The sequence below is a fragment of the Erinaceus europaeus genome, chromosome 14 (assembly GCF_950295315.1).
Source record: "Erinaceus europaeus chromosome 14, mEriEur2.1, whole genome shotgun sequence".
Lineage (NCBI taxonomy): Eukaryota > Metazoa > Chordata > Mammalia > Eulipotyphla > Erinaceidae > Erinaceus > Erinaceus europaeus.
The window spans coordinates 78,358,376-78,378,816 of NC_080175.1; the positions used below are offsets into that span (position 1 = coordinate 78,358,376).

At 40.5% G+C, this 20,441-nt stretch overlaps 1 protein-coding gene across 1 annotated transcript in view; it reads right to left on the minus strand.

The window, feature by feature from the left end:
* MCCC1 (methylcrotonyl-CoA carboxylase subunit 1) overlaps nucleotides 1-20,441 on the minus strand; it is a 63,474-nt gene that overhangs the window by 41,627 nt on the left and 1,406 nt on the right. The window contains exons 2-9 of the mRNA XM_007534040.3: nucleotides 19,027-19,073; nucleotides 17,872-18,008; nucleotides 13,904-13,999; nucleotides 13,298-13,419; nucleotides 11,240-11,387; nucleotides 11,031-11,152; nucleotides 3,337-3,448; nucleotides 81-162 (exon numbers count right to left, since the gene is read on the minus strand). Of these exons, the coding sequence (XP_007534102.1) occupies nucleotides 81-162; nucleotides 3,337-3,448; nucleotides 11,031-11,152; nucleotides 11,240-11,387; nucleotides 13,298-13,419; nucleotides 13,904-13,999; nucleotides 17,872-18,008; nucleotides 19,027-19,073 (866 nt within the window). The remainder of the gene's footprint in view (nucleotides 1-80; nucleotides 163-3,336; nucleotides 3,449-11,030; nucleotides 11,153-11,239; nucleotides 11,388-13,297; nucleotides 13,420-13,903; nucleotides 14,000-17,871; nucleotides 18,009-19,026; nucleotides 19,074-20,441) is intronic.

A 20,441-nucleotide genomic window follows, 5' to 3' on the forward strand; every position in this document is an offset into this window, starting at 1 on the left:
AGCTACTCGCCTTTGGCTATACTGAATGGAAGTTCAGGGGTCACACTTAGCGGCATGAAACGAAGAAAGCTTAAACATACCTGCTCCAACATAATTTACAGCCTTAGCAGCTCTGACTGCAGCCTCTCCAAGTTTTTTTCTTACTTCAGGCTCAATGCCAGGCTATTAAAAACATTAAAATACATTTCCATTAGGACCTCACCCTTCTAGAAGTTCTCCTTAAGAGGCAGTATCATGCTTCTATGTATTAAATCTCACACTGAAGAGATAAAGACAAAAGCTAATGGTGTACACTTAGCAAGTAACACTACCCTGTACCACAGTTTAACTGTGACTATATCAAAGTTTAATGCTTCTGTATGTAAATTCTACACTGCAAACATTACCTAGAATAATGGCAAGCCTTTGTCCTATACCTGCACAACACATTCCATGACTACATGCTGAATATTCACTTACAATTATATGCATCAATATAAAAGCCTTGAATAATCCTTATTTTGCTTTAAATTGATGACCTGATCATGTGCCTAGTAGTAGGTGGTCTTGGATATAATGACAAATCTTAAAGATTCTAAGTTAACAGGAAAGGGTTATTTTTATTTATTATTGTTACTATTATTATTTGCCTATTATTATTTATCACTGGGGCTCGGTGCCTGAACTATGAATCCACAGCTCCTGAGGGCACTCCCCCCCCCCCATTTTATTGGACAGGACAAAGAGAAGTTGAGAGAGTAGGGGGAGATAGAAAGGGAGAAAGATAGACACCTGCAGACCTGTTTCACCACTTGTGAAGCACCCCCCACACACAGGTAGGAAGCTAGGGGCTCGAACCAGGATTCTTTCATGGGTTCTTGCACTTAGAACTATGTGTGCTTAACCCAGTGCACCACCCCCTGAATACCTATTTATTATTATTTTTTTTGCTCTTCTATTTTGTAATATATCTTGTACATCTCTATAGAATTGATAAATAATACTGTAGTTTAATGTGTATAAGTTTACATACATAGCTTCCATTTTTAAAAAAATATTTATTTATTCCTTTTTGTTGCCCTTGTTTTATTGTTGTAGTTATTATTGTTGTTATTGATGTCATTGTTGTTGAATAGGACATAGAGAAATGGAGAGAGGAGGGGAAGACAGAGATGGGGGACAGAAAGACACCAGCAGACTGCTTCACCACCTGTGAAGCGACTCCCCTGCAGGTGGGGAGCCAGGGGCTCAAACCGGGATCCTTATGCTGGTCCTTGCGCTTTGCGCCACCTACGCTTAACCCACTGCGCTACCGCCCGACTCCCATATCTTCCATTTTTATAGCTAATTTTCACAATAATGATATGTGAAAGAGCAACTTTTTCTACTCGGGGATTAATTTTTTACAGTTGACAATAAATACAATAGTTCTGTACATGCATACCATTTCCTAGTTTTCCACATAACAATACAACTCCCACTGGGTCCTCTGCCATCATATTCTAGGACCTGAGCCCTCCCCCCTACCCCAGAGTCTTTTACTTTAGTGTATTTTTTTTTTTTTAAAGTAGGCAAGTACCAGATGGTTTAACTCATATGTGGAACAGATCATAAAAATACACAAACTTGGAAAAAGAAAGTAACCAAGCAATCTCTCAGTGTTTGTGAGAACTATGGTGATTATGGGGTGGGGGCACAGAACCTTGGTGGCAGGTGCAGTGTGAAACTATATCCTTGTAATCTTAAAATTTTAGGAACCATTATCAAATCAATCATAAAAATCGGTGCCCAAGGAGGTATACCTGGTAGGGCACACATGGTACCATGTGTTAAGACCTGGATTCACACCCACGATCCCCACTTGTAGGGAGGAAGGGCAGCTTCCTAAGGGATGGAGCAGTGCTGCAGTCATTTCTCTTTCTCCCTCTCCTTCCCTCTCCTTCATTTCACTCTGTCTCTATAAGAAAGAAGGGCACAAAGCACAAGGACTGGTGGAAGGATCCGGTTCGAGCCCCCAATTCCCCACCTACAGGGGAGTCGCTTCACAAGTGGTGAAGCAGGTCTGCATCTTTCTCTCCCCCCTCTGTCTTTCCCTCCTCTCTCCATTTCTCTCTGTCCTATCCAACAACAATGACATCAATAACCACAACAGTATTAAACAACAAGGGCAACAAAAGGGAAAATAAATAAATAAATAAAAAGAAAAGAGAGGGAAAAAAAAGTCCACCAGGAGCACTGGAATTGTCCTGCAAACACCAAGCCCCAGTGATAACCCTGGTGGCAAAATAACAGCAACAGCAGTAACAGTAATAGTAGTAGTAGCAGTAGTAGTAATTTATAAGGTAGGCAAACTTATGAAAAAATCAGTGCTCTATAGACAGCTATTTAAACACTAACTTCTTCACAGTTAAGTGAAATGGTTGTTGATATTTACTTCAAATGCCATGATCTGCAATAGAAATTAAAATTTGAACACCAACTAACCAGAAAACCTCAGATTTATGATCTTTTAGAAATACATGGTAAACAAACAAACATATATATAGCTTTGGCTGAGGAAGAAATCTAGAGCAATAAACAGGCTGCAATCCCGGAATAGGTAAGCCTAGGGGAAGGCTTTGACCCGCACCACACCTTAAACCAGTAGAGGTAATCTTAAGGCTGGGAGATAATTAGCCAGGTAGCATGCACACTATGCCATGGCTGAGGAACAGGTGTGAACCTGTGAAACCAGAAGGGAGCACTATACACAGGGGAAGCTTCATTAGAAGTGGATGGAGAGGGGCTCCGGTGAAAGAGAGTTTGCCCTAGGCGGTCCATGGAGCCCTAGCAGTCACAAAAGAGGTAGGTTCCCAGAGGTGTAAACAATTAACTCTGAGGTGGCAAAAGCTGCCCAGGAAAAGCAAGTCTCACTCCTTCCCCACAATCTAACCTCTAAAGCAGGAAGGTGAGTAAGTATTCCAAAATCACCCGCAACAAGAATGAGAAGAATCGTCTTTATAAAAAAATCATATTCAACTCACCAAGTCATTCCATTCCTCAACAGAATTTAAAATTGGCCTGCAAGTACTCCATAGTCAGAAACCTGGGTCAGAGCAGACCTTCCTAGCTCCCATCCAATGGGAACATGGCCCTGTCACTACGTATCCTCTATATGACAGCCAGGATGATCATAACCTTCTTCCCACTGCCCACACTGTGTGAGGTGTGTGTCTGTGTGTTTCCTATTAATAGGGAGTGGTTGTCCATTAGGACTTTAGAGGAGGTACTAGCTTTACACATTTCTGATGGGGGAAAAATAATTGTCAGAGGTTTATATTACAGAGAAGCTTACAAACCTCTTCACAAGGTCCTTACCCCTGGGGCCTCCTCGATGATCTTCTGATGTCTCCTCTGCACACTGCAGTCTCTTTCAAACAAGTACACGGCATTGCCATGGTGATCTCCAAACACCTGGACCTCTACATGCCTATGGAAACGTGAACACAAGGGGCCGGGTGGTGGTGCACCAGGTTGAGTGCCCATGTTACCATGTACAAATGCCCAGGATCAAGTCCCCAGTTCCCACCTGTTGGGGGGAGAGTTTCAGGATTGGTGTAGTAGGGCTGCCGGTGTCTCTCTTTCTCTCTCCCCCAGTTTCTATAAATAAAAAATAATTGGGAGACAGGTGGTAGCATACTGGGTTAAGCGCACATAGAGCAAAGCACAAGAACCAATGTAAGGATGCCGGGTCAAGCCTCTGGCTCCCCACCTCCAGGGAGGTCGCTTCGCAAGCAGTGAAGCAGGTGTCTATCTCTCCCCCTCTCTGTCTTTCCTTCCTCTCACAGTTTCTCTGTCCTATCCAACAACAACAGCAACAGCAACAGCAACAACAACAATGGAAAAATGGCCACCAGGAGCAGTGGATTGGTAGTGCAAGCACTGAGCTCCAGAGATAACCCTGGAGGCCAAAAAAAACAAAACAAAACAAAAAAAACCCCACACAACAATAACAATAAACACATTAAAATTATGAATTTTTGTTTTTTTTTAAAAAAGGAACACAAGTGAACATACTTGGTAAGGGCTACAAATGCCATATTCAGTAAGCCAAGTTCTAAGCCAAGGTGAACAGAGTTCCTTTAGTTTTATTTTAAGATGTGATACTTTTACATCAGCAGAGAGGATATGAGTTATGAATTTAGAAACAGAGATGCAGCCAGTCTTGTAAAATTCCAATGAAGTTCTTTTTTTCTAGTTGTAAGATGAACATTAAAGAAAAATTATGTAAGTGAAATGGCTGAGAAATAAGACAGAAAACATGAAATCACAGTTATAACCTCAGAGTAGTGTAAGTTATAAAAAGTGCAAAATTCTCCAGGAAAAGACAAGAACCTGGGTATGTCAGCATCATATATTAAAAGTCATAATCCATATATCCTCTAAAAAGCTAATGAAAGTTTGTTTGTTTTTTTGCAGTTACAAGATTAAAAAAAAAAAATCAAGGAGTCATGTGTGTACATGTTAAAATGAGCACGGACCCGGGTTCAAGCTCCCGGTCCCCATCTGTGTGTGTGTGGAGGGGGGAGCTTCATGAACAGTGAAACAGTGCTGCAGTGTCTCTCTCTCTCTCCCCTCCTCTCAATTTCTGTCTCTATCCAAAATAAGTAAATAAAACTAACAAAAAAAAAGTCAACTCTTAAGAGTAAGGTTATAAATTATGGAAGACCAAAAAATGTACTCATGCAAAAGTAAAGAAGAATTAATATGGCTAACTTATTTTAAGAATATACTTGCATTAACTTATACAACCAAAGAGGCACTTTAAATGTGAGTACAAAAGAGTAAAATCATGGAAATCTTATTAAGAATAGATGATGCGCATAGTCATTATGAAAATAAGACAAGCATAGATTATACTTCTCAGTGGATTTATTTTGATATAAATGGCGTAGTCACCACCATGATACAGAAACGACTGATCAGCAAATGCTGTTCCTTTTGACTTTGTAAATAATACCTACCAAACCTAGGATAAATTAAAAGCACAGAAAGTCTTATGAATCTGTTTCAATATAGTGGCTCATTTCTTTGCCTTGTTTTCTTAAATAAATAAAACACTTGAGAGAAAGGATGTTCTCTCTTAATCTACCAGCATCTCTTGACAAAAGAATGAAGTCCGTCTCTTCCACTTGGATTTCTTAGCCCTACTTGACATTTCCGTGTTTTTTATTTTATTTTATTTTATTGTTGTAGTTATTGTTGTTGTTGATGTCGTTGTTGTTGGATAGGACAGAGAGAAACTGAGAGAGGAAGGGAAGACAGAGAGAGGGAGAGAAAGATACCTGCAGACCTGCGGACCTTTAGACCTGCTTCACTACCTGTGAAGCGACTCCCCAGCAGGTGGGGAGCCAGGAGCTTGAACCCGGGTCCACACGCCAGTCCTTGCGTTTTCTTCTCTTTTTACATATCCATAAAATGCCATCACCAATGTCACCAAATTCTCTCAGTTAGCATTTTGAACAAATGATTATCTATTAGGTCAGTTAAGAGTAAGAAACTAGGGGCTGAGTGGTGGTGCAACTGGTTGAGCTCATACGTTATAAGGTGCAAGGATTCAGGTTCAAGGCCCCTGTCCCCACTTGCAGGGAAAAAGCTCTGCGAGTGGTGAAGCAGTGTTGCAGCTGTCTCTCTGCCTCTCTCCCTCTCTACCTCCTCTTACTCTCTTGATTTCTGGCTTTCTCTATCCAATTAATAAAGATAATAATAAAAAATTAAAATAGAATAAAATAAAGACATTTAAAAAAGAATAAGAAAACTAGTATTCTGTCATTGTGGATTTACTTCACTTTAATACTCTTAACTATAAATAGTTTTTCTTTCTCCACACAAATGACAAAAAAGGGGGGAGACTATTATAATTTATTTTTTTCATATTTATTTATTTATTTATTCCCTTTGGGAGTCGGGCGATAGCAACAGCGGGTTAAGTGCAGGTGGCGCAAAGCGAAAGGATGGGCATAAGGATCCTGGTTCAAGCCCCTGACTCTCCAACCTGCAGGGGAGTCACTTCACAAGTGGTGAAGCAGGTCTGCAGGTGTCTATCTTTCTCTTCCCCTCTCTGTCTTCCCCTCCTCTCTCCATTTCTCTCTGTCCTTTCCAACAACGACATCAACAACAACAATAATAACTACAACTATAAACAACAAGGGCAACAAAAGGGAATAATTTCTTTTTTAAAGTTAGAGATGGGGTGGGGGAGAGAGAGAGAAAGAAACCACAGCACCAAAGCTTTCTTCATCGCAGTGGGGGTTGGGCTCAAACCCAGGTCATGCTCATGGCAGTGCAGCTCACCATACAAGTGAGTGTTCCACCAGCCCCAGAAAGTTTTATTTCTTCATTTTCCCTCTTCAGTGTTTGTCCTTTCATTATGCTGATCAAGTTTCTAACCTATATCATGTTTCTCCTGAAGAAATTCTGTTTTTGTTTCTCAATAGATAAAGTGATTTTTCCCTCACTGACCCCCACCCCCTCAAAAATTTTCTATTTGTCTTTGGTTTCCTACAGTTACATAATTAATTTTTTTTTCATATTTACGCTACTTGGTTTCCTTGGAGCTCCCTGGTTCTGTGGTTCGGTGTCTGTCATTAAAATGGAAAACTGTTGTCCATTATTACTTTAAATATCTCACTACTCCTTTCTCTTTTCTTGTAGTGTTAAAAAAAAAAAAACAAACATGTTCTGTCTCTTAAAAATTGTTCTACTGTTCTTGGGCACTGTTTTGTTTTTGTCTTTATTTCATTTGCAATTTAGTTTGGAAAGTCTCAAGGTCACAGATTCCTTCCTTGGCTTTGTCCAGTCCATCCACTGCAAGCTTCATTTACAATGCTTTTCATTGCTGGCATTTTGCTTATTTGCCTGCTACCTTTGAGTTGCCACCTCTCTGTTTATACTGCCCATCTTTCCTCGCAAGGGTTCACAGTGCACTTGACAAATTAATCAGCTACTTTAAATTAACTATTTAATAATTCTCAGACTATGTGCCATGTCGAGGTTGAATACTTGCTTTACCTCTTCAGATTTTTTCCTCGTCTTTGATATGTCTTATAATTAAAAAAAAGCTTATATGTCAGATATCACATAATAGGAACTGAACAGACCTTTAGTGAGAGGTTTGACAAGGAGGTTAACACTGTGTTTTACATTTGCAGTAATTAAAGGCACAAGAAAATTCAGTTTCCCCCAGTGTTCTTCTTTTGTTTTACTCTAACTGTCTCTGGGTTCTCCTTAAAAACCCTTCTTAAATAAAGTCAGTGTCTTATAGCACTTTTAGTTTCAGTCTACCAGTACTACCCTGGGGTTCTGTGATAAAATAGTAGGCGTGGGAGACTATATTCTTGTGATTATATCTGTCTGCTCATGGGCCTGTGTCCTAGGGCTAGAGTGCTTCTTAGTGTTTGTTTGTTTGTTGTTTTTCTTCTTATTAAATAAAACAGAGGGCTAAGAGATTTAGAGAGGGTTAACTGCTCATCCCCCCAAAGGAAAGGGTCTTAGCAAAGTTTCCCTTGAGGTACTGTTCAAAAGAACACACTGTTCTGAGTTTATTTCAAATGGTTACTCTTCTTTTTCTGCCCTAAAATTTGATGATTTTTTTTTTCCTAGAGCTTTTACTGTGAGAATCTCTTGAGGTTTCTAGAGGTAAAGTATATGAAAGTCTATTTGTCCTCTAAACACTGAGCCCCACAGTGTTTCTGACTGCCATACTTCATGTTCAGCCTCCAGTCATTTGTTAAAATTCCCTCTGAGGTGTTTGATCAGTTAATGGCTCAAGTAGATCTCAGTCATGACTGTCTGGGTCCAGATGCTGTCCAGTTGTGGAGAGGTGGTTTGCCCTGTGATTTCCACTCTCTGTCACTGATTGGGACTGGGATGTGGCACACCCAGTTGAATACACATGTTGCCATGTTCAAGGACTCCTGGTTCAAGTTCAGGGGAGGAGCTTCATGAACAGTGAAGCAGTGCTGCAGGTCTCTCTCTTTCCCCCTCTCCCCTCTTAATTTCTCTGCCTCTACCAATAAATAAATAAAATTTAAAAAGCCACTGACAATCCTTTTGCCTTGATTTTTTACTTGCTTCTCAAATGTGAGTGATCATTTGTCATCTCTTTATGTTAGAGCTGACCTATTTTCCAAATTTGAATAAAATCCTACTGTTCCACCGTCCCTTAACTTCTAGCCGCTCCAGGGTGACGCTACAGCAGTGACACCAGAGGTTCTGAAAGAAGCAGGGGGGGCCGTGTCAGCAGCACACAGTCATTGTGATTCAGAGTGCTCAGAGGTTGCAGAACATTTTTCAATTGTCTGCTTGTAGGGAAAGCTCAGAAGGTCTCAGTAGTCATCAAGTTATGTTATTTTTCCTGTTGTCCTTTTTTTTTTTTTTTTTTTTCCTGTGCTGCTTTATCTAACCCAGTTTTTGGAGCCCATGACTGAGAAGTATGAGGTGTATGAAATCCTAGCTGTTCTAACCAGCCACTACTGGGGTCTGGCTAGACTGACAGATGCAACTGCATTCTATCAGGAATGCCTTGCTATTTTCTGTGCATCCTCAAGATTTTGCTTTTTTAATACAGGGAGAATGTATACTGAATATGAAATGAAGCAGAGATCTGTTCTTTTTCTGAGCCTCTATGTTAACATACTTTGAGATTACTTAATAGCCCTGCCTTTAAGTATTCTTGATCAGATTTTTCAGATATCTTGATGTCTACTTTCATCAGGTAATAACTGGGACCATCTCGCCAATCTTCAGATACTTTTGTTAATTTGATAACTAGTAACCACATGAAACAGTATATATAGTATGATTGTCATGATTTCAAAAGATTACTAGAAAATACAGAATGGAAATATTGTTCACCAGAAAATGAAATTGCAAGTCACTTTGCTTTCTATTTCCTGTATATGCTAGGTTGTGGGCGTATTCACATTATCTCTGTATTTCAAAAAATATTGTTGATATCAATCATGAAGAAAGTAGTGTGCAAGGTGATCTATAGGGGGACTATAAAGACATCCAGCCCTGGGCCCCTGGTTTCCCAGAACTTCTCAGATACCAGAAGAAGAGTCAGCTACAGCACCAGGTAATAAATAGTTAGTTTCACATGGAAGTACTTTACACTGTAGGCATTGAATTACAGTCTCTGAAATACCTAGTCTTCACAATTCGAACACTGCAGTGCTAATATAAACAGTCAACCTTTCTTTTTATTTGTACAATTAATTTTTTAATTGTTTTATTGCGAGGCTAATGATTTATAGTAAAATTGTTAACACATGGGTACACTTTCTCATTTTCCGCTGATAGCTGTCTGCAAAAACATTCTCACCCCCAGCTTAGGTCCTTTCCTTCTTTTAAAGATATGAAAGCGGGCTGGGGAGACAGCTAGATGGTTATGCAAAAGCGCTTTCATGCCTGAGGCACCAAAGGTCCCAGGTTTAACCCTCAGCACCACCATAAGCTAGAGCTGAGCAGTGCTCTGGTTTAAAAAAATTGTCAGTCATCAGTTTATCTGCCAGCTCCCCCCACCCCCCGCCCCCGTCTATTTCCTACTTCCCATCAGTTGGTGGCATATCCTGTACTCTCCTACTCGAATGGCCTGTTTTGAGAGTGAACTTCTTTTTCTGCCATCAACCTCTAAATTAACTTAATTTATCATGTGATATTCAGGGACAGTTCTAGGTTCTTTAGTGCTTGAAATAAGAAAAATCTGGGGACCTTCCTAAGACACAGGCTCTTGAAAGAGGTCCATGTAAGGGAAGGGCTTGAAGCTTCAGTCTATTACCTTCAAAGTCCCTCTCTGGTTATAGTTCCCAAATGTATCATTCTTTACAAAGTCAGTTAACTTACCAAAAATATCTACAAGATAGGAAGCTTTTATAGCTAGCTTCTTAGTTTAAGCATGGAGGCCGGGTGGTGATGCACTTAACATCATCACTTTAAGCAACAGAAATGTGGATAAAACCCTAGAAAGCAAAATTTAGAAATCTGTACTTGCTATATCTGTACCTTGGAGAAGTAGTTTAATTCAGTGGCTTAGAGTAAGAATTCTAGAGTCAAACTGCCTGAGTTCAAATGCCAACTGTCCTGTTTCTCAGCTGGGAAACCTTAGGCAAGTCACATGACTACTCTGTTGCTCAATATCCTCACCTACAACATGGGAATAGTACCTACCAGTGGGGCTGCTGTGAAGACTAGAACTCAGTTAGGAAGACAAGATCACTTAGTATAACGAAAATGCCTAGAATCTGGCACATGCTAAGTGCAATATAAGAATGGTCTGTTGACATTATTATTTGTTAATATATCATTTATAATTCAGTTTGGATAACTATTTCCATTTGCCATGCATCTCAACTGAGGTTCAGAATTCTGTGAAATGTGGCTAATTCCTTTTAAAAATAAAAAGACTCCAAGTGTCATCAATATGAAGTAGCTTACATGAATTAATGTCACGTTAATATCATGGAATCATTTTGCACAATAAAAAAATAAGGTTGATCTATGACTACAATATTAACATATAATATTATATAAGATTTGATTCTGTATGAATGAATACATATAAATGTTTCTATATACACAGAAAATAGAAGGATGTACACCATGCAACGGTTACATTGGAGGTAAGACTGGGGAATGTAACATATTACACAGTATTGGAAATATTTTCTACCATGTGCATGAATCTTTGTTTAGCTATTTAATTTTAAAAATCAGATTCAGGGGACTGGGAGATAGCTCACCTCATCTTAATATGAATGAGGCCTTAAGTTCCAGTCCTGACACTACATGGGAACACCATGGACATCAAAGGGACATTCTATGGATGTAGAGTCAGTCTCTCTCTCTCTCTCTCTCTCTCTCCCTCTCCCTGTTACTCTCAGAAAAATAATGAATGAAAAATTAGGCTTCAGAGACTTCTCCAGGAATATGACACAGGAGGAGGCCTTGGCTTCATTTCCCAGAATAACAACAATAAAATCTGAGCCGGAATCAAAAAAAGTTGAGCCCACCTGGGTGTGTCCACAAACTTCTCGATCAGCATGGCATCGTCGTTGAAAGACTTCTTAGCTTCTCTCCGTGCTGATTCTAGCTGTTCTTGAAATTCTTGTTCTGATCTAGCAATCCTCATTCCCTAGGACGAAAAGATGGTTATGAATGCAACAGAAATTGAAGCCAGCAGAGCAGTCTGAAGTAGAAACACACACAAGCTCGGTCTTACCTTTCCCCCACCGCCCCGGACAGCTTTGATCATGACGGGATAGCCAATCCTCGCAGCGTGCTGCTTCAGGCACTGGTCTGCCTGGTCCTCTCCATGATACCCTTCTACAACAGGGACTCCGGCGGCAGCCATTATGGCCTTGGATGTGCTTAAGAACAAAAAAACCCCAGGTGCCCCAATGCTATGAATTATTTCACACAGCAGAAACAAATACTGCTCAGACTATAAAAATGCAATGCAGCTCTTTAAATGCTTTGTTTTGTTTTAATCATACAAACAGAGAGGGAAGGGCCGGATGGTGGTGCACCAAGTTGAGTGTACATGTTACCATGTTCCAAGACCAGGATTCAAACCCCTGCTCTCACCTGCAGAGGGGAAGCTTCAGGAGTGGTGAAGCAGGGCTAGAGGTGTCTGTCTCTCTCTTTCCTTCTATCTCCCCCTCCTCTCTCAATTTCTCTGTTCTATCCAAAAAAGAAAAAGAAAGGAAACGGAAGAAAGAGAGAAAAGGAAAAGAAATGAAGAGGAGGAAGGAAGGCAGGTAGGAAAGGAGGGAAAGAGAGAGAGAGAGGAGAGAGATACTACAGCAGCAAGGCACTGTTCATGAAGCATCCTTTTGCACAGTGCTCTCATGTGCTGACTGAGGCCTTGAATGTGGTCCTGGGGTACAGTAAACTGAGTAAGTTATCCCTAGCCTCCTTGACTGGAGCCCTTAACTAAAGCATCTCATAGGTAAGGGGCAGGAAGATAGCACAGTGATTGCACCAGTGAGGACCCCAGTGGTCCATGTTTCAATCTCTGGCACCACTATATATGCCAGAGCTGAGCAGTGCTCCAGGGCCTGTTTCTTACTTTCTCTCATGAAACTTAACATTAGGGCTGGGGAGACAGTATAACTGTCATGCAAAAAGGCTTTCATGCCTGAGGCTCCAAGGTCCTAGGTTCAATCTTCAGAACTACCATAAACCATAGCTGAACAGTGCTCTGGTTAAAAAAAGAAAAAAAGCGTGTGTGTAGGTGGGGTAGTGGCACACTTGGTGAACATGCACATTACAGTGTGCACAGACCATGGTTCAAAGACCCGGGTCCCCACTTGCAGGGCTGCAGGAAGCAGTGAAGCAGGTGTCTTTCTTTCTCACTATCTCCACCTTCCTTCTCAACTTCTCTCCATTCAAAATAAAAACGAATAAGTATTTTTAAAAAGAAAATCATTTAAAAAGTCTTATAAAGATCCACAGTCTAAAAGAAAAGACTAGTGTACAAATATTAAAATGTCTTCAATTAAAATTGCTTCAATCCAGCTTTAAGTGATAGTCATCCCATCTTGCTTTTATTCCTCCAAAACTGGTATATATTCACACACACACACACACACACACACACACACACACACGTGTGTGTGTGTATGTATTAGAAAGACTAGCTAATTTTTTTTCTTACCTCACTTGGGTAGTATATAAATAACTTATAGCTGCAAAAAAAAAAAAGGGGGTAAAATTGATGGGTCTGTTATAAGCAAACCAAACCCTTTCAGTTGATTTTCCTGTAGGCTGAGAAATAATAGAAATAATAGAGGGGCCAGGTGGTTGTGCACCTGATTAAGAGTACATGTGACAATGAGCAAGGACCAAGGTTCAAGTCCCTGGTCCCTACCTACAGGGGAAAGCTTTGCTTTGCAAGTGGAAAAGCAGGGCTACAGATGTTTGTCTATCTCTCTTCTTTGCTATCTTCCCCATCCCTTTGGATTTCTCTCTGCCTCTATCCAATAAACAGAAAATTAAAAAAAAAAAAAAAAAAAAGAAAGAAAAGAAATAAGAATCGAGGGGAAACACAAAACAGAACTTGGACTGCGTTTGGAGTGTTACATCAGAGTAAAGGACTCTTGGGGCAGGGGTGGGGAGTAGGTCCTGGTGCACGATGGTGGAGGAGGACCTAGGAAGGGCGTGAAAGTGTTTTGCAAAAAACTGAGACATTTTACACATGTACCAACAATTGTATTTACTGTTGACTGTACACCATTAATCCCTCCCCCATAAAAAAAAAAAAAAAAGATGAACTCACCTCTTTATGCCCATGTCTCTAATTGCAGCTGAAGGAGGGCCTATAAAAATAATTCCTTCTTGCTTGCAAAGTTCAGCAAATTCCATATTTTCTGAAAGAAAACCATATCCTGGATGGATTGCCTAGAAGTGAGAAATGGAAGGCTAGACTTACTCCGCTGTCCACTGGTACACTGTGACTTGGGTGATGTCCCCTTCTGGGGAGACTTCACCAAAAGATGCTGGTGTCTATCAAACCTGTTTCAATTCTATTTTTATTTATTTAGATATGATTGGATAGAGATAGAAACTAAGAGGGGAGATAGCGGCATGATAGCTCTCCTGGGAGGGAGGCTGCTTTGCTGTGCTTAAAACCCAGATTTGAGACATAATCAATTTAATTTACAATCTAGACTCTGCCTCTGTGTGTTTCTCCAAAGATGTGAAGAACAGAGGAATCAGTAAGAAAGACAAGTTCCTGGAAAAGGAGAAGAGATGTGCCTATTTTACAAAAACCCAGTAATGAAATGTGAAAATCCTGGGAGCAGCTCAAAGAGTGTAAATGACGCCTGTGAGTAATAAGCAATTTTGTGCAGGTCGTAACAAGCCTTATTCCTAAGACTCTTACCTGGGCAGCAGAGATCTTAGCCACCTGAATGATTTTCTCCATGGAAAGGTAGCTCTGCTGGGAGGGAGCGGGGCCAATGCAATATGCCTCGTCTGCCTGTTTAAGAAACATTACATGTTTAAAGGAGCCACACAGCCAGAGCACATTACCACACCAGAAAGAACAGCTTCAGGGTCACTTTGCTGTTAGAGATATAAAGTGCTAGCTCCCCAAGGCCCGTTGAAACAGGAACCAAGAAACAAAGCAGCAGCTCAAGGCTATGCTGCCAAGTGTCAGTCTTGGAATTTTGCACTGGAAGACACCAGTATTTGCTTTTATGTATAATTCACATGCTAGAATTAAATTAAAGTATCTTGGATTAGAAAGCAACAAACATTAATCCTGGCATTTTTAGTAACAATACTACTAATATTACTATATTAGTTGATTCACCCAAGGTGAATATTACAATGACTACTAATGCTAACATTAATTAGCAACAATAATAACTTTTTATGTATTTAGTGTGGTAAAATGTACATTTTGAAAAAAATTTACATTTTGATAATAGATGTGTAGTAAGAAATGAAATTACAAAGTTTACTAATTACTACACAATCAGCAGAGTGGGATGACAGTGCTCCTTGTGTATATCTGTGGGCTATTTTACACTTTCCCTTACGTCTTTCAGATAGTCACAACATCCCTTGAGGCAGATCCTTGAAGACAGGAAATTATCATTCATTCAGAGACATACTAAATGCCAACTATGTGCCATGCTTTGAGGTAGGAATTGTCTGGAAAGCAGTAAATAAGACAAACATCCCTGTCTATAGGCAGAGACAGACAGCAAACGTTGACATATTTAATAACAACTATCAATTAATTGCAGAACATTCTACACTATGAAGTTACCATGGTTCATCTAATCATATACCTATGAACTTAGATCATAATGGCAGAAAACTAGATGTGGGTCACCATTCTCATTCAAGCTTCTATTTGTAAACACACACACACACACACACACACACACATCAGTGGGAATGTTTCCAGGGTTAGGCTAAACCATATAATATTTTATCAGATCCTGGTTAGTCATTCCTTGAAATAGTGTTACCAACATGCATTTCCATCAGCATACTAACTTTCTAACTATCTTACCCAATGTTGAATGCTAACCACATTTAAAATAATTACTAATCTGGTAGATCATTAAAAGACTTAAAGCAGAGGAACGAAACAAATAGTTTATTTTATTTATTTATTACTGGAGACAGAGAAAGTGAGAGGAAAAAGGACATGGGGGAGAGAGGGAGAGTGAGGGAGAGAGGGAGGGGGGAGGCCTGCAGCTTGACTCATCATATGTGAAGCTTTCCACCTGCATGTGGGGTCTGGGATTTTCAACCTGGGCCCTTGCACATGGTAATGTGTGCTCAGTCTGGTGCACCACTGCCCAGCCCCTTGACTTTTTAATTTAATTTATTTTTCTTATATTTGATAGGACAGAGACTAATTAAGAGGGGAGGGGAGGGAGAAAAAGAGAGAGACAAAGACAGCTGCAGCTCTGCTTCACTGCTCATGAAACTTCCCCTTGCAGGTGAGTACAGGGGACTTGAACTCAGGTCCTAGTGAAGGGTGATACATGTACTCAACCAAGTGCGCTATCGCCCAGCCCCAACAATTTTTTTTTTTTATTTTAAGCTATCAGTCTTAATGAACTGCAGAAAAAGAAAAATAAATGAGGGAGGAGGTCAAGCGTAGAAGTGGAAAGAACACTTAAGAGGCTAGATTTTTTTTCTTTTAAGACTTTTTAATAAATTTATATAATTTGATAGGACAGAGAGATTAAGAGGGAAGGAGGAGAGAAGAGACAGAGAGACACCATAGTGTAGACAGACACTGCTCCCCCCACGGGTGGGGATCGGAGATTTGAACTAGGGTCCTTATGCATGGTAATGTGCACTTAACCAGGTGTGCCACTGCCTAGCCCCTAGGCTATAGTTTTCAAAGATCAAGAGATGATAGTGTATTTGACTCAGGCTATATGTACTAAAGGGCAAAATAATAATAATGATGATGTTGAAGATTCACTTTATTTATTTCATAAGATCAAAGTGTCACTCTGACATACACAGTGCTGGCCATTAAACTTGGGGCCTCACACATGTAAATCTAGCACTCTACCACTGCACCCACTCCTCAGGTGCAGAAACATTTAATGCAAAGAATTAATAGCACTTGGTGACTGTCCCCATGGAGGAGGGTGAAGGCTATAGAGTGAGAAGGGAGAAAGAGAGATTTAAAGACAACCCCCCTCCCAGATTTGTCATGATTATTTTTGTGAGCTGTGATGTTATCTACTGGGTTAAATGACTCTGCAAGGACAGCAGGGTTAGTAGAAATGAAAGGTCATATGAGTTCAATGTTAGACGTAACAGTCTGTTGCCTGGGACGCATCAGGTGGAGATGTTGAGTGGGCAAATGTATATGCACGTATCAAACACAGAACAAAGTCTGGAAATAGAAATATGGAGATTTTTGGCAAGGCCACAGAGATAGATGATATTAAAGTGAAAATATACAGTAAGAAAAAAAAAGATCCTTTACTTGAAGAGAGAAGGAGGACTAAGCACAGGTAGGCAATGGCCTTGGAGAGGAAAAGGGTAAGAACAAAGGCAGGTGAACAGACTCAATGGCAGGAAGCGGGGTTATATTTTTCTGTTGGGAAACTGTACAGATGCAGTCACATCCACCATGTTGTCCTCTCAGGGTACTGTCAATTCCTGCGAGAGTTGAAATTCTATTACCGGAGTGCCTTGTTCCACCATGTTGTCCCCTCAGGGTATTGTCAATTCCCTCTAGAAACCCTATTCCCGGAGTGCCTTGTTTCCTAGCCAATCCTGTCCTGACTTGTCACTTCCGGAATTTCTCTCATAAAAGCCCTTCTGCTTCTGCCCCTCTCTCTCTTTGCCCTTTTTCACTTCCGCGACTAGACACAGAGAAGGGTGCTGCGTGTAGCTGGAGGCGGCCATTTTGCTAGCTCCATGTGGCCCAAACTGCTGCGCTCTCACCCAACTCTGAGGTGCCCACCTGAATAAAGATTTGTGTTCCCTCTCCGCTCAGATCCCTTCTCTCTCTCCCCCGTGACGCAGTCTGACATTTTTCTGTGTGAAACCAACATCGTCTGTGGAAGACATGTGGCTAGAGAGAGACTGAGAGGTGGAGATGGAGCAAAAGAGGTTTGAGATAGCCATGGCACAGAGGAAGAAGAATAACGACTTGGGGAAACCATGGGTCTGCTATGCAGTGCAGCAAGCATGGTGCCATGACTTTACGTCAGCCCTTGAGTCTGGCTGGAGGCCCTATGGTTGGAGTCTGTCTGGTGGGTCGTAGCAGGTGAGAATTACTAACCTTTCCAAATCTTAGGGTCATTTTAGTTATACTTTATAATAAACCAAGGTTCAGAAACACTAAGTGACTTGTTTAAGATCCTTTTGCCAGAAAGTAGTAGTTGCTAAGAATAAAACTTTGGATTCTTTTTCTTGTACCTCAGGGATCTGGTTATGTGTCAGTACAAGAACAATCTGTGAACAATTTTTGCCTTTTGATGACATAGGGTCGTGCCTACATAAGTCAACTACACCACAAAGCAAACTTTTTTTTCCTTTTACTAGAGCACTGCTTAGGTCTGGTTTATGGTGGTGCCAGGGACTGAACCTGAGACCGAATCTGGGACCTTCAGTGCCTCAGGCATGAAAGTCTTTTTTGCATAACCATTATGCTATCTCTCCAGCCCAAAGCAAACTATTTGATTCAACTGGTGTAGTTTGGAAAATGTTCCAAGAGGAATAATTAGAAGTTTGAATTTAATGCACAAAATGAACACTAGCAGATGTCAGCTGTCAACATAAAGGTCTAAACCATGGGTGCAGTAAACATAAATAAAATTACTTCCAGTGTTTGAATTCCGGTGTTTAACAACATACCATGTCCACATGCAAGGCATTCTTGTCCGCCTCGCTGTAAACAGCCACAGACTGCACACCCATTTTCCGGGCTGTTCGTATCACTCTGCAGGCAATTTCTCCTCGGTTTGCAATAAGCACCTTGGTAATGTTCTGTCCTGTTTAAGACATCATGTAAATTATATACAGAAGTTACTGGGGAGGAAGGAGTGAGAATGAAAAATAAATATTCTATGAAAATTACCAGCTATTAAACACTTTTTATTTTTGGTAACAGCCTAATGGAATCTTAAATAACCATTAAATAACTACTAGTCGGCAAAGCATAGCTTTACACAGAAATTCAAAACCTTTATTAACATAAATTCTTAAATCACACAACTTTACACTTAAGACGACTTTAGTTTCTATGTATTTAGTTTGATAGGACAGAGAGAATTTGAGAATGGAAAGACTGAAAGAGAGGGAGAGAAAACGAGAGCACCTGCAGCGCTGCTTCACCATTAGTGAGGCTCCCCTCCTCCTGCACATGGAGTCTGGGGATCTGAACCTGTGTCCTTGCACATGGTAGCGTGTGTGCTCAACCAAGTGTTTCACTACCCAGCCCTTTCTTTAAACTTAAAACAAACAAAAACCCAGGGACTATGTGATTTAAAAGCTTGGAGTTTTTTTTTTAGTGAAAAAAAAAATCTACAGACCCTATTGTCACAGATTGAGAGTTGCTGGGATGAAGTGTGTGTGTGTGTGGATGTGGGTGTGGGTGGGAATGGAATACACACAACCAACTAAAAGTTATACTTAATGTTTGAGAGTTGGTAATTCATTTAAAAAAAGGCTACTACTTCAAAGAACTACTTTGAAGTACAGACTTAGACAACCATGGTTATGCTTTTCTAAACCAAAACACAAATGAGGGTCAAACAAACAGAAACAACAACAAATGCACCATGTCCTCAAGTATTTCCTTACATATATTATACCCAGGGGCAAGAGATTTCATTTAAAAAGAGAGAGAGAGAGAGAAAAAACCATGACTCAATACTTAAGGAGAAAATATGTGAAAATCCCAAAGTTCAGCAATATATGCAAACATTTCATTATGTAAAAGAAAGTAAATATTTTCCTTAGGTCTCAATCAGAAAGAAAGCCAAATAAAGCACCAAACACTGCCAGTACCTGTGGATGCTGAATACTTCATGGTTCTTTGTTTCCATGTCCATCTCCTATGAAGTGAATCAAAATGGAATTACAGAGAGGATATACAGACCAGTCACTGCTCTTTCAAAAGCATCTGAACCTTTTAAAACTTGAAACTAAGTCTACAGACAGCTTAGTTAACCTTAAACCTACAAGGTGATTTAGTAAGACTTTGTGTGTGGGGGTGGTGGTAGGGGACTAATCTAGAAATCAGAAGTTATTTCTGGCTGTTCACCCTGCACTACCTGTCCTTGAAAGGATCACTTAGTCTGCTTGTTCCTGAGTTTGGTGTATGACCACAGAATCTGAGTTGATTAAAAAGTCACTTACAGAGAAGGAACTGAACAAGTACAACAGAGAGAATGCCACCAATTCGCCAGCTGCTGATGACCCTAGAAAGTCATTTTATAACAGTCTTGCTCTCCCCCACCCCTAATGATAAAACTTAAATACTAATGAATGAGATTGAGGAGTTGACTTTTCAATTTTTTTTTTTACCTCCAGGGTTATTACTGGGGTTTGTCACCTGCAAGGGAGTCGTTTTGCAAGTGGTGAAGCGGGTCTGCAGGCGTCTATCTTTTCCTCCCCCCTCTGGCTTCCCCTCCTCTTTCGATTTCTCTCTGTCCTATCCAGCAACAACAGCTATGACAACAATAACAATAACAACTACAACAAGTGCAACAACAAGAGCAACAAAGTGGGAAAAACGGCCTCTGGGAGCAGTGGATTTGTAGTGCAGTCATTGAACCCCGGCAATAACCTTAGAGGCAAAAAAAATCCATTGCTCCTGGCGGGATTTGTTTTTTTTTTTTCATTTTTGTTGTTGTTGGATATGACAGAGAGAAATTGAGAGAGGAGGGAAAGATAGGGAAAGAGAAAGAGAGACACCTGCGGACTTACTTCACCGCTTGCAAAGCGATTCTCTCTCAGGTGGGGAATTGGGGGCTCGAACCTGGATCGTTATGCCAGTCCCTGCACTTCATACTATGTGCACTTAACAATATTCTCTCTGTCCTATCCAACAACAATGACAGTAACAACAACAACAATAATAATAATAACAACAACGATAAACAACAAGGGCAACAAAAGGGAAAAAATAACCTCCAGGAGCAGTGGATTCATAGAGCAGGCATGGAGCCCCAGCAATAACCCTGGAGACAAAAAGAAAAAAAAGAAAAAGAAAAAGAAACAAACAAATAAACTGAAACTACATGATGGAGACTGCACAGGCTCCACCTCTGGAATGACTCATGACCCAGATTTGGAGTGAGCCTCTTTCCCAGATATTAATGCTATCTCCAATCAGTCCTTGTACTGTTACCTTCTCCTAGATGGGGAAATTGAAGTGCACAGAGCTATTAAGTAACTGTCCAAGGTTTCTCACAAAGTTG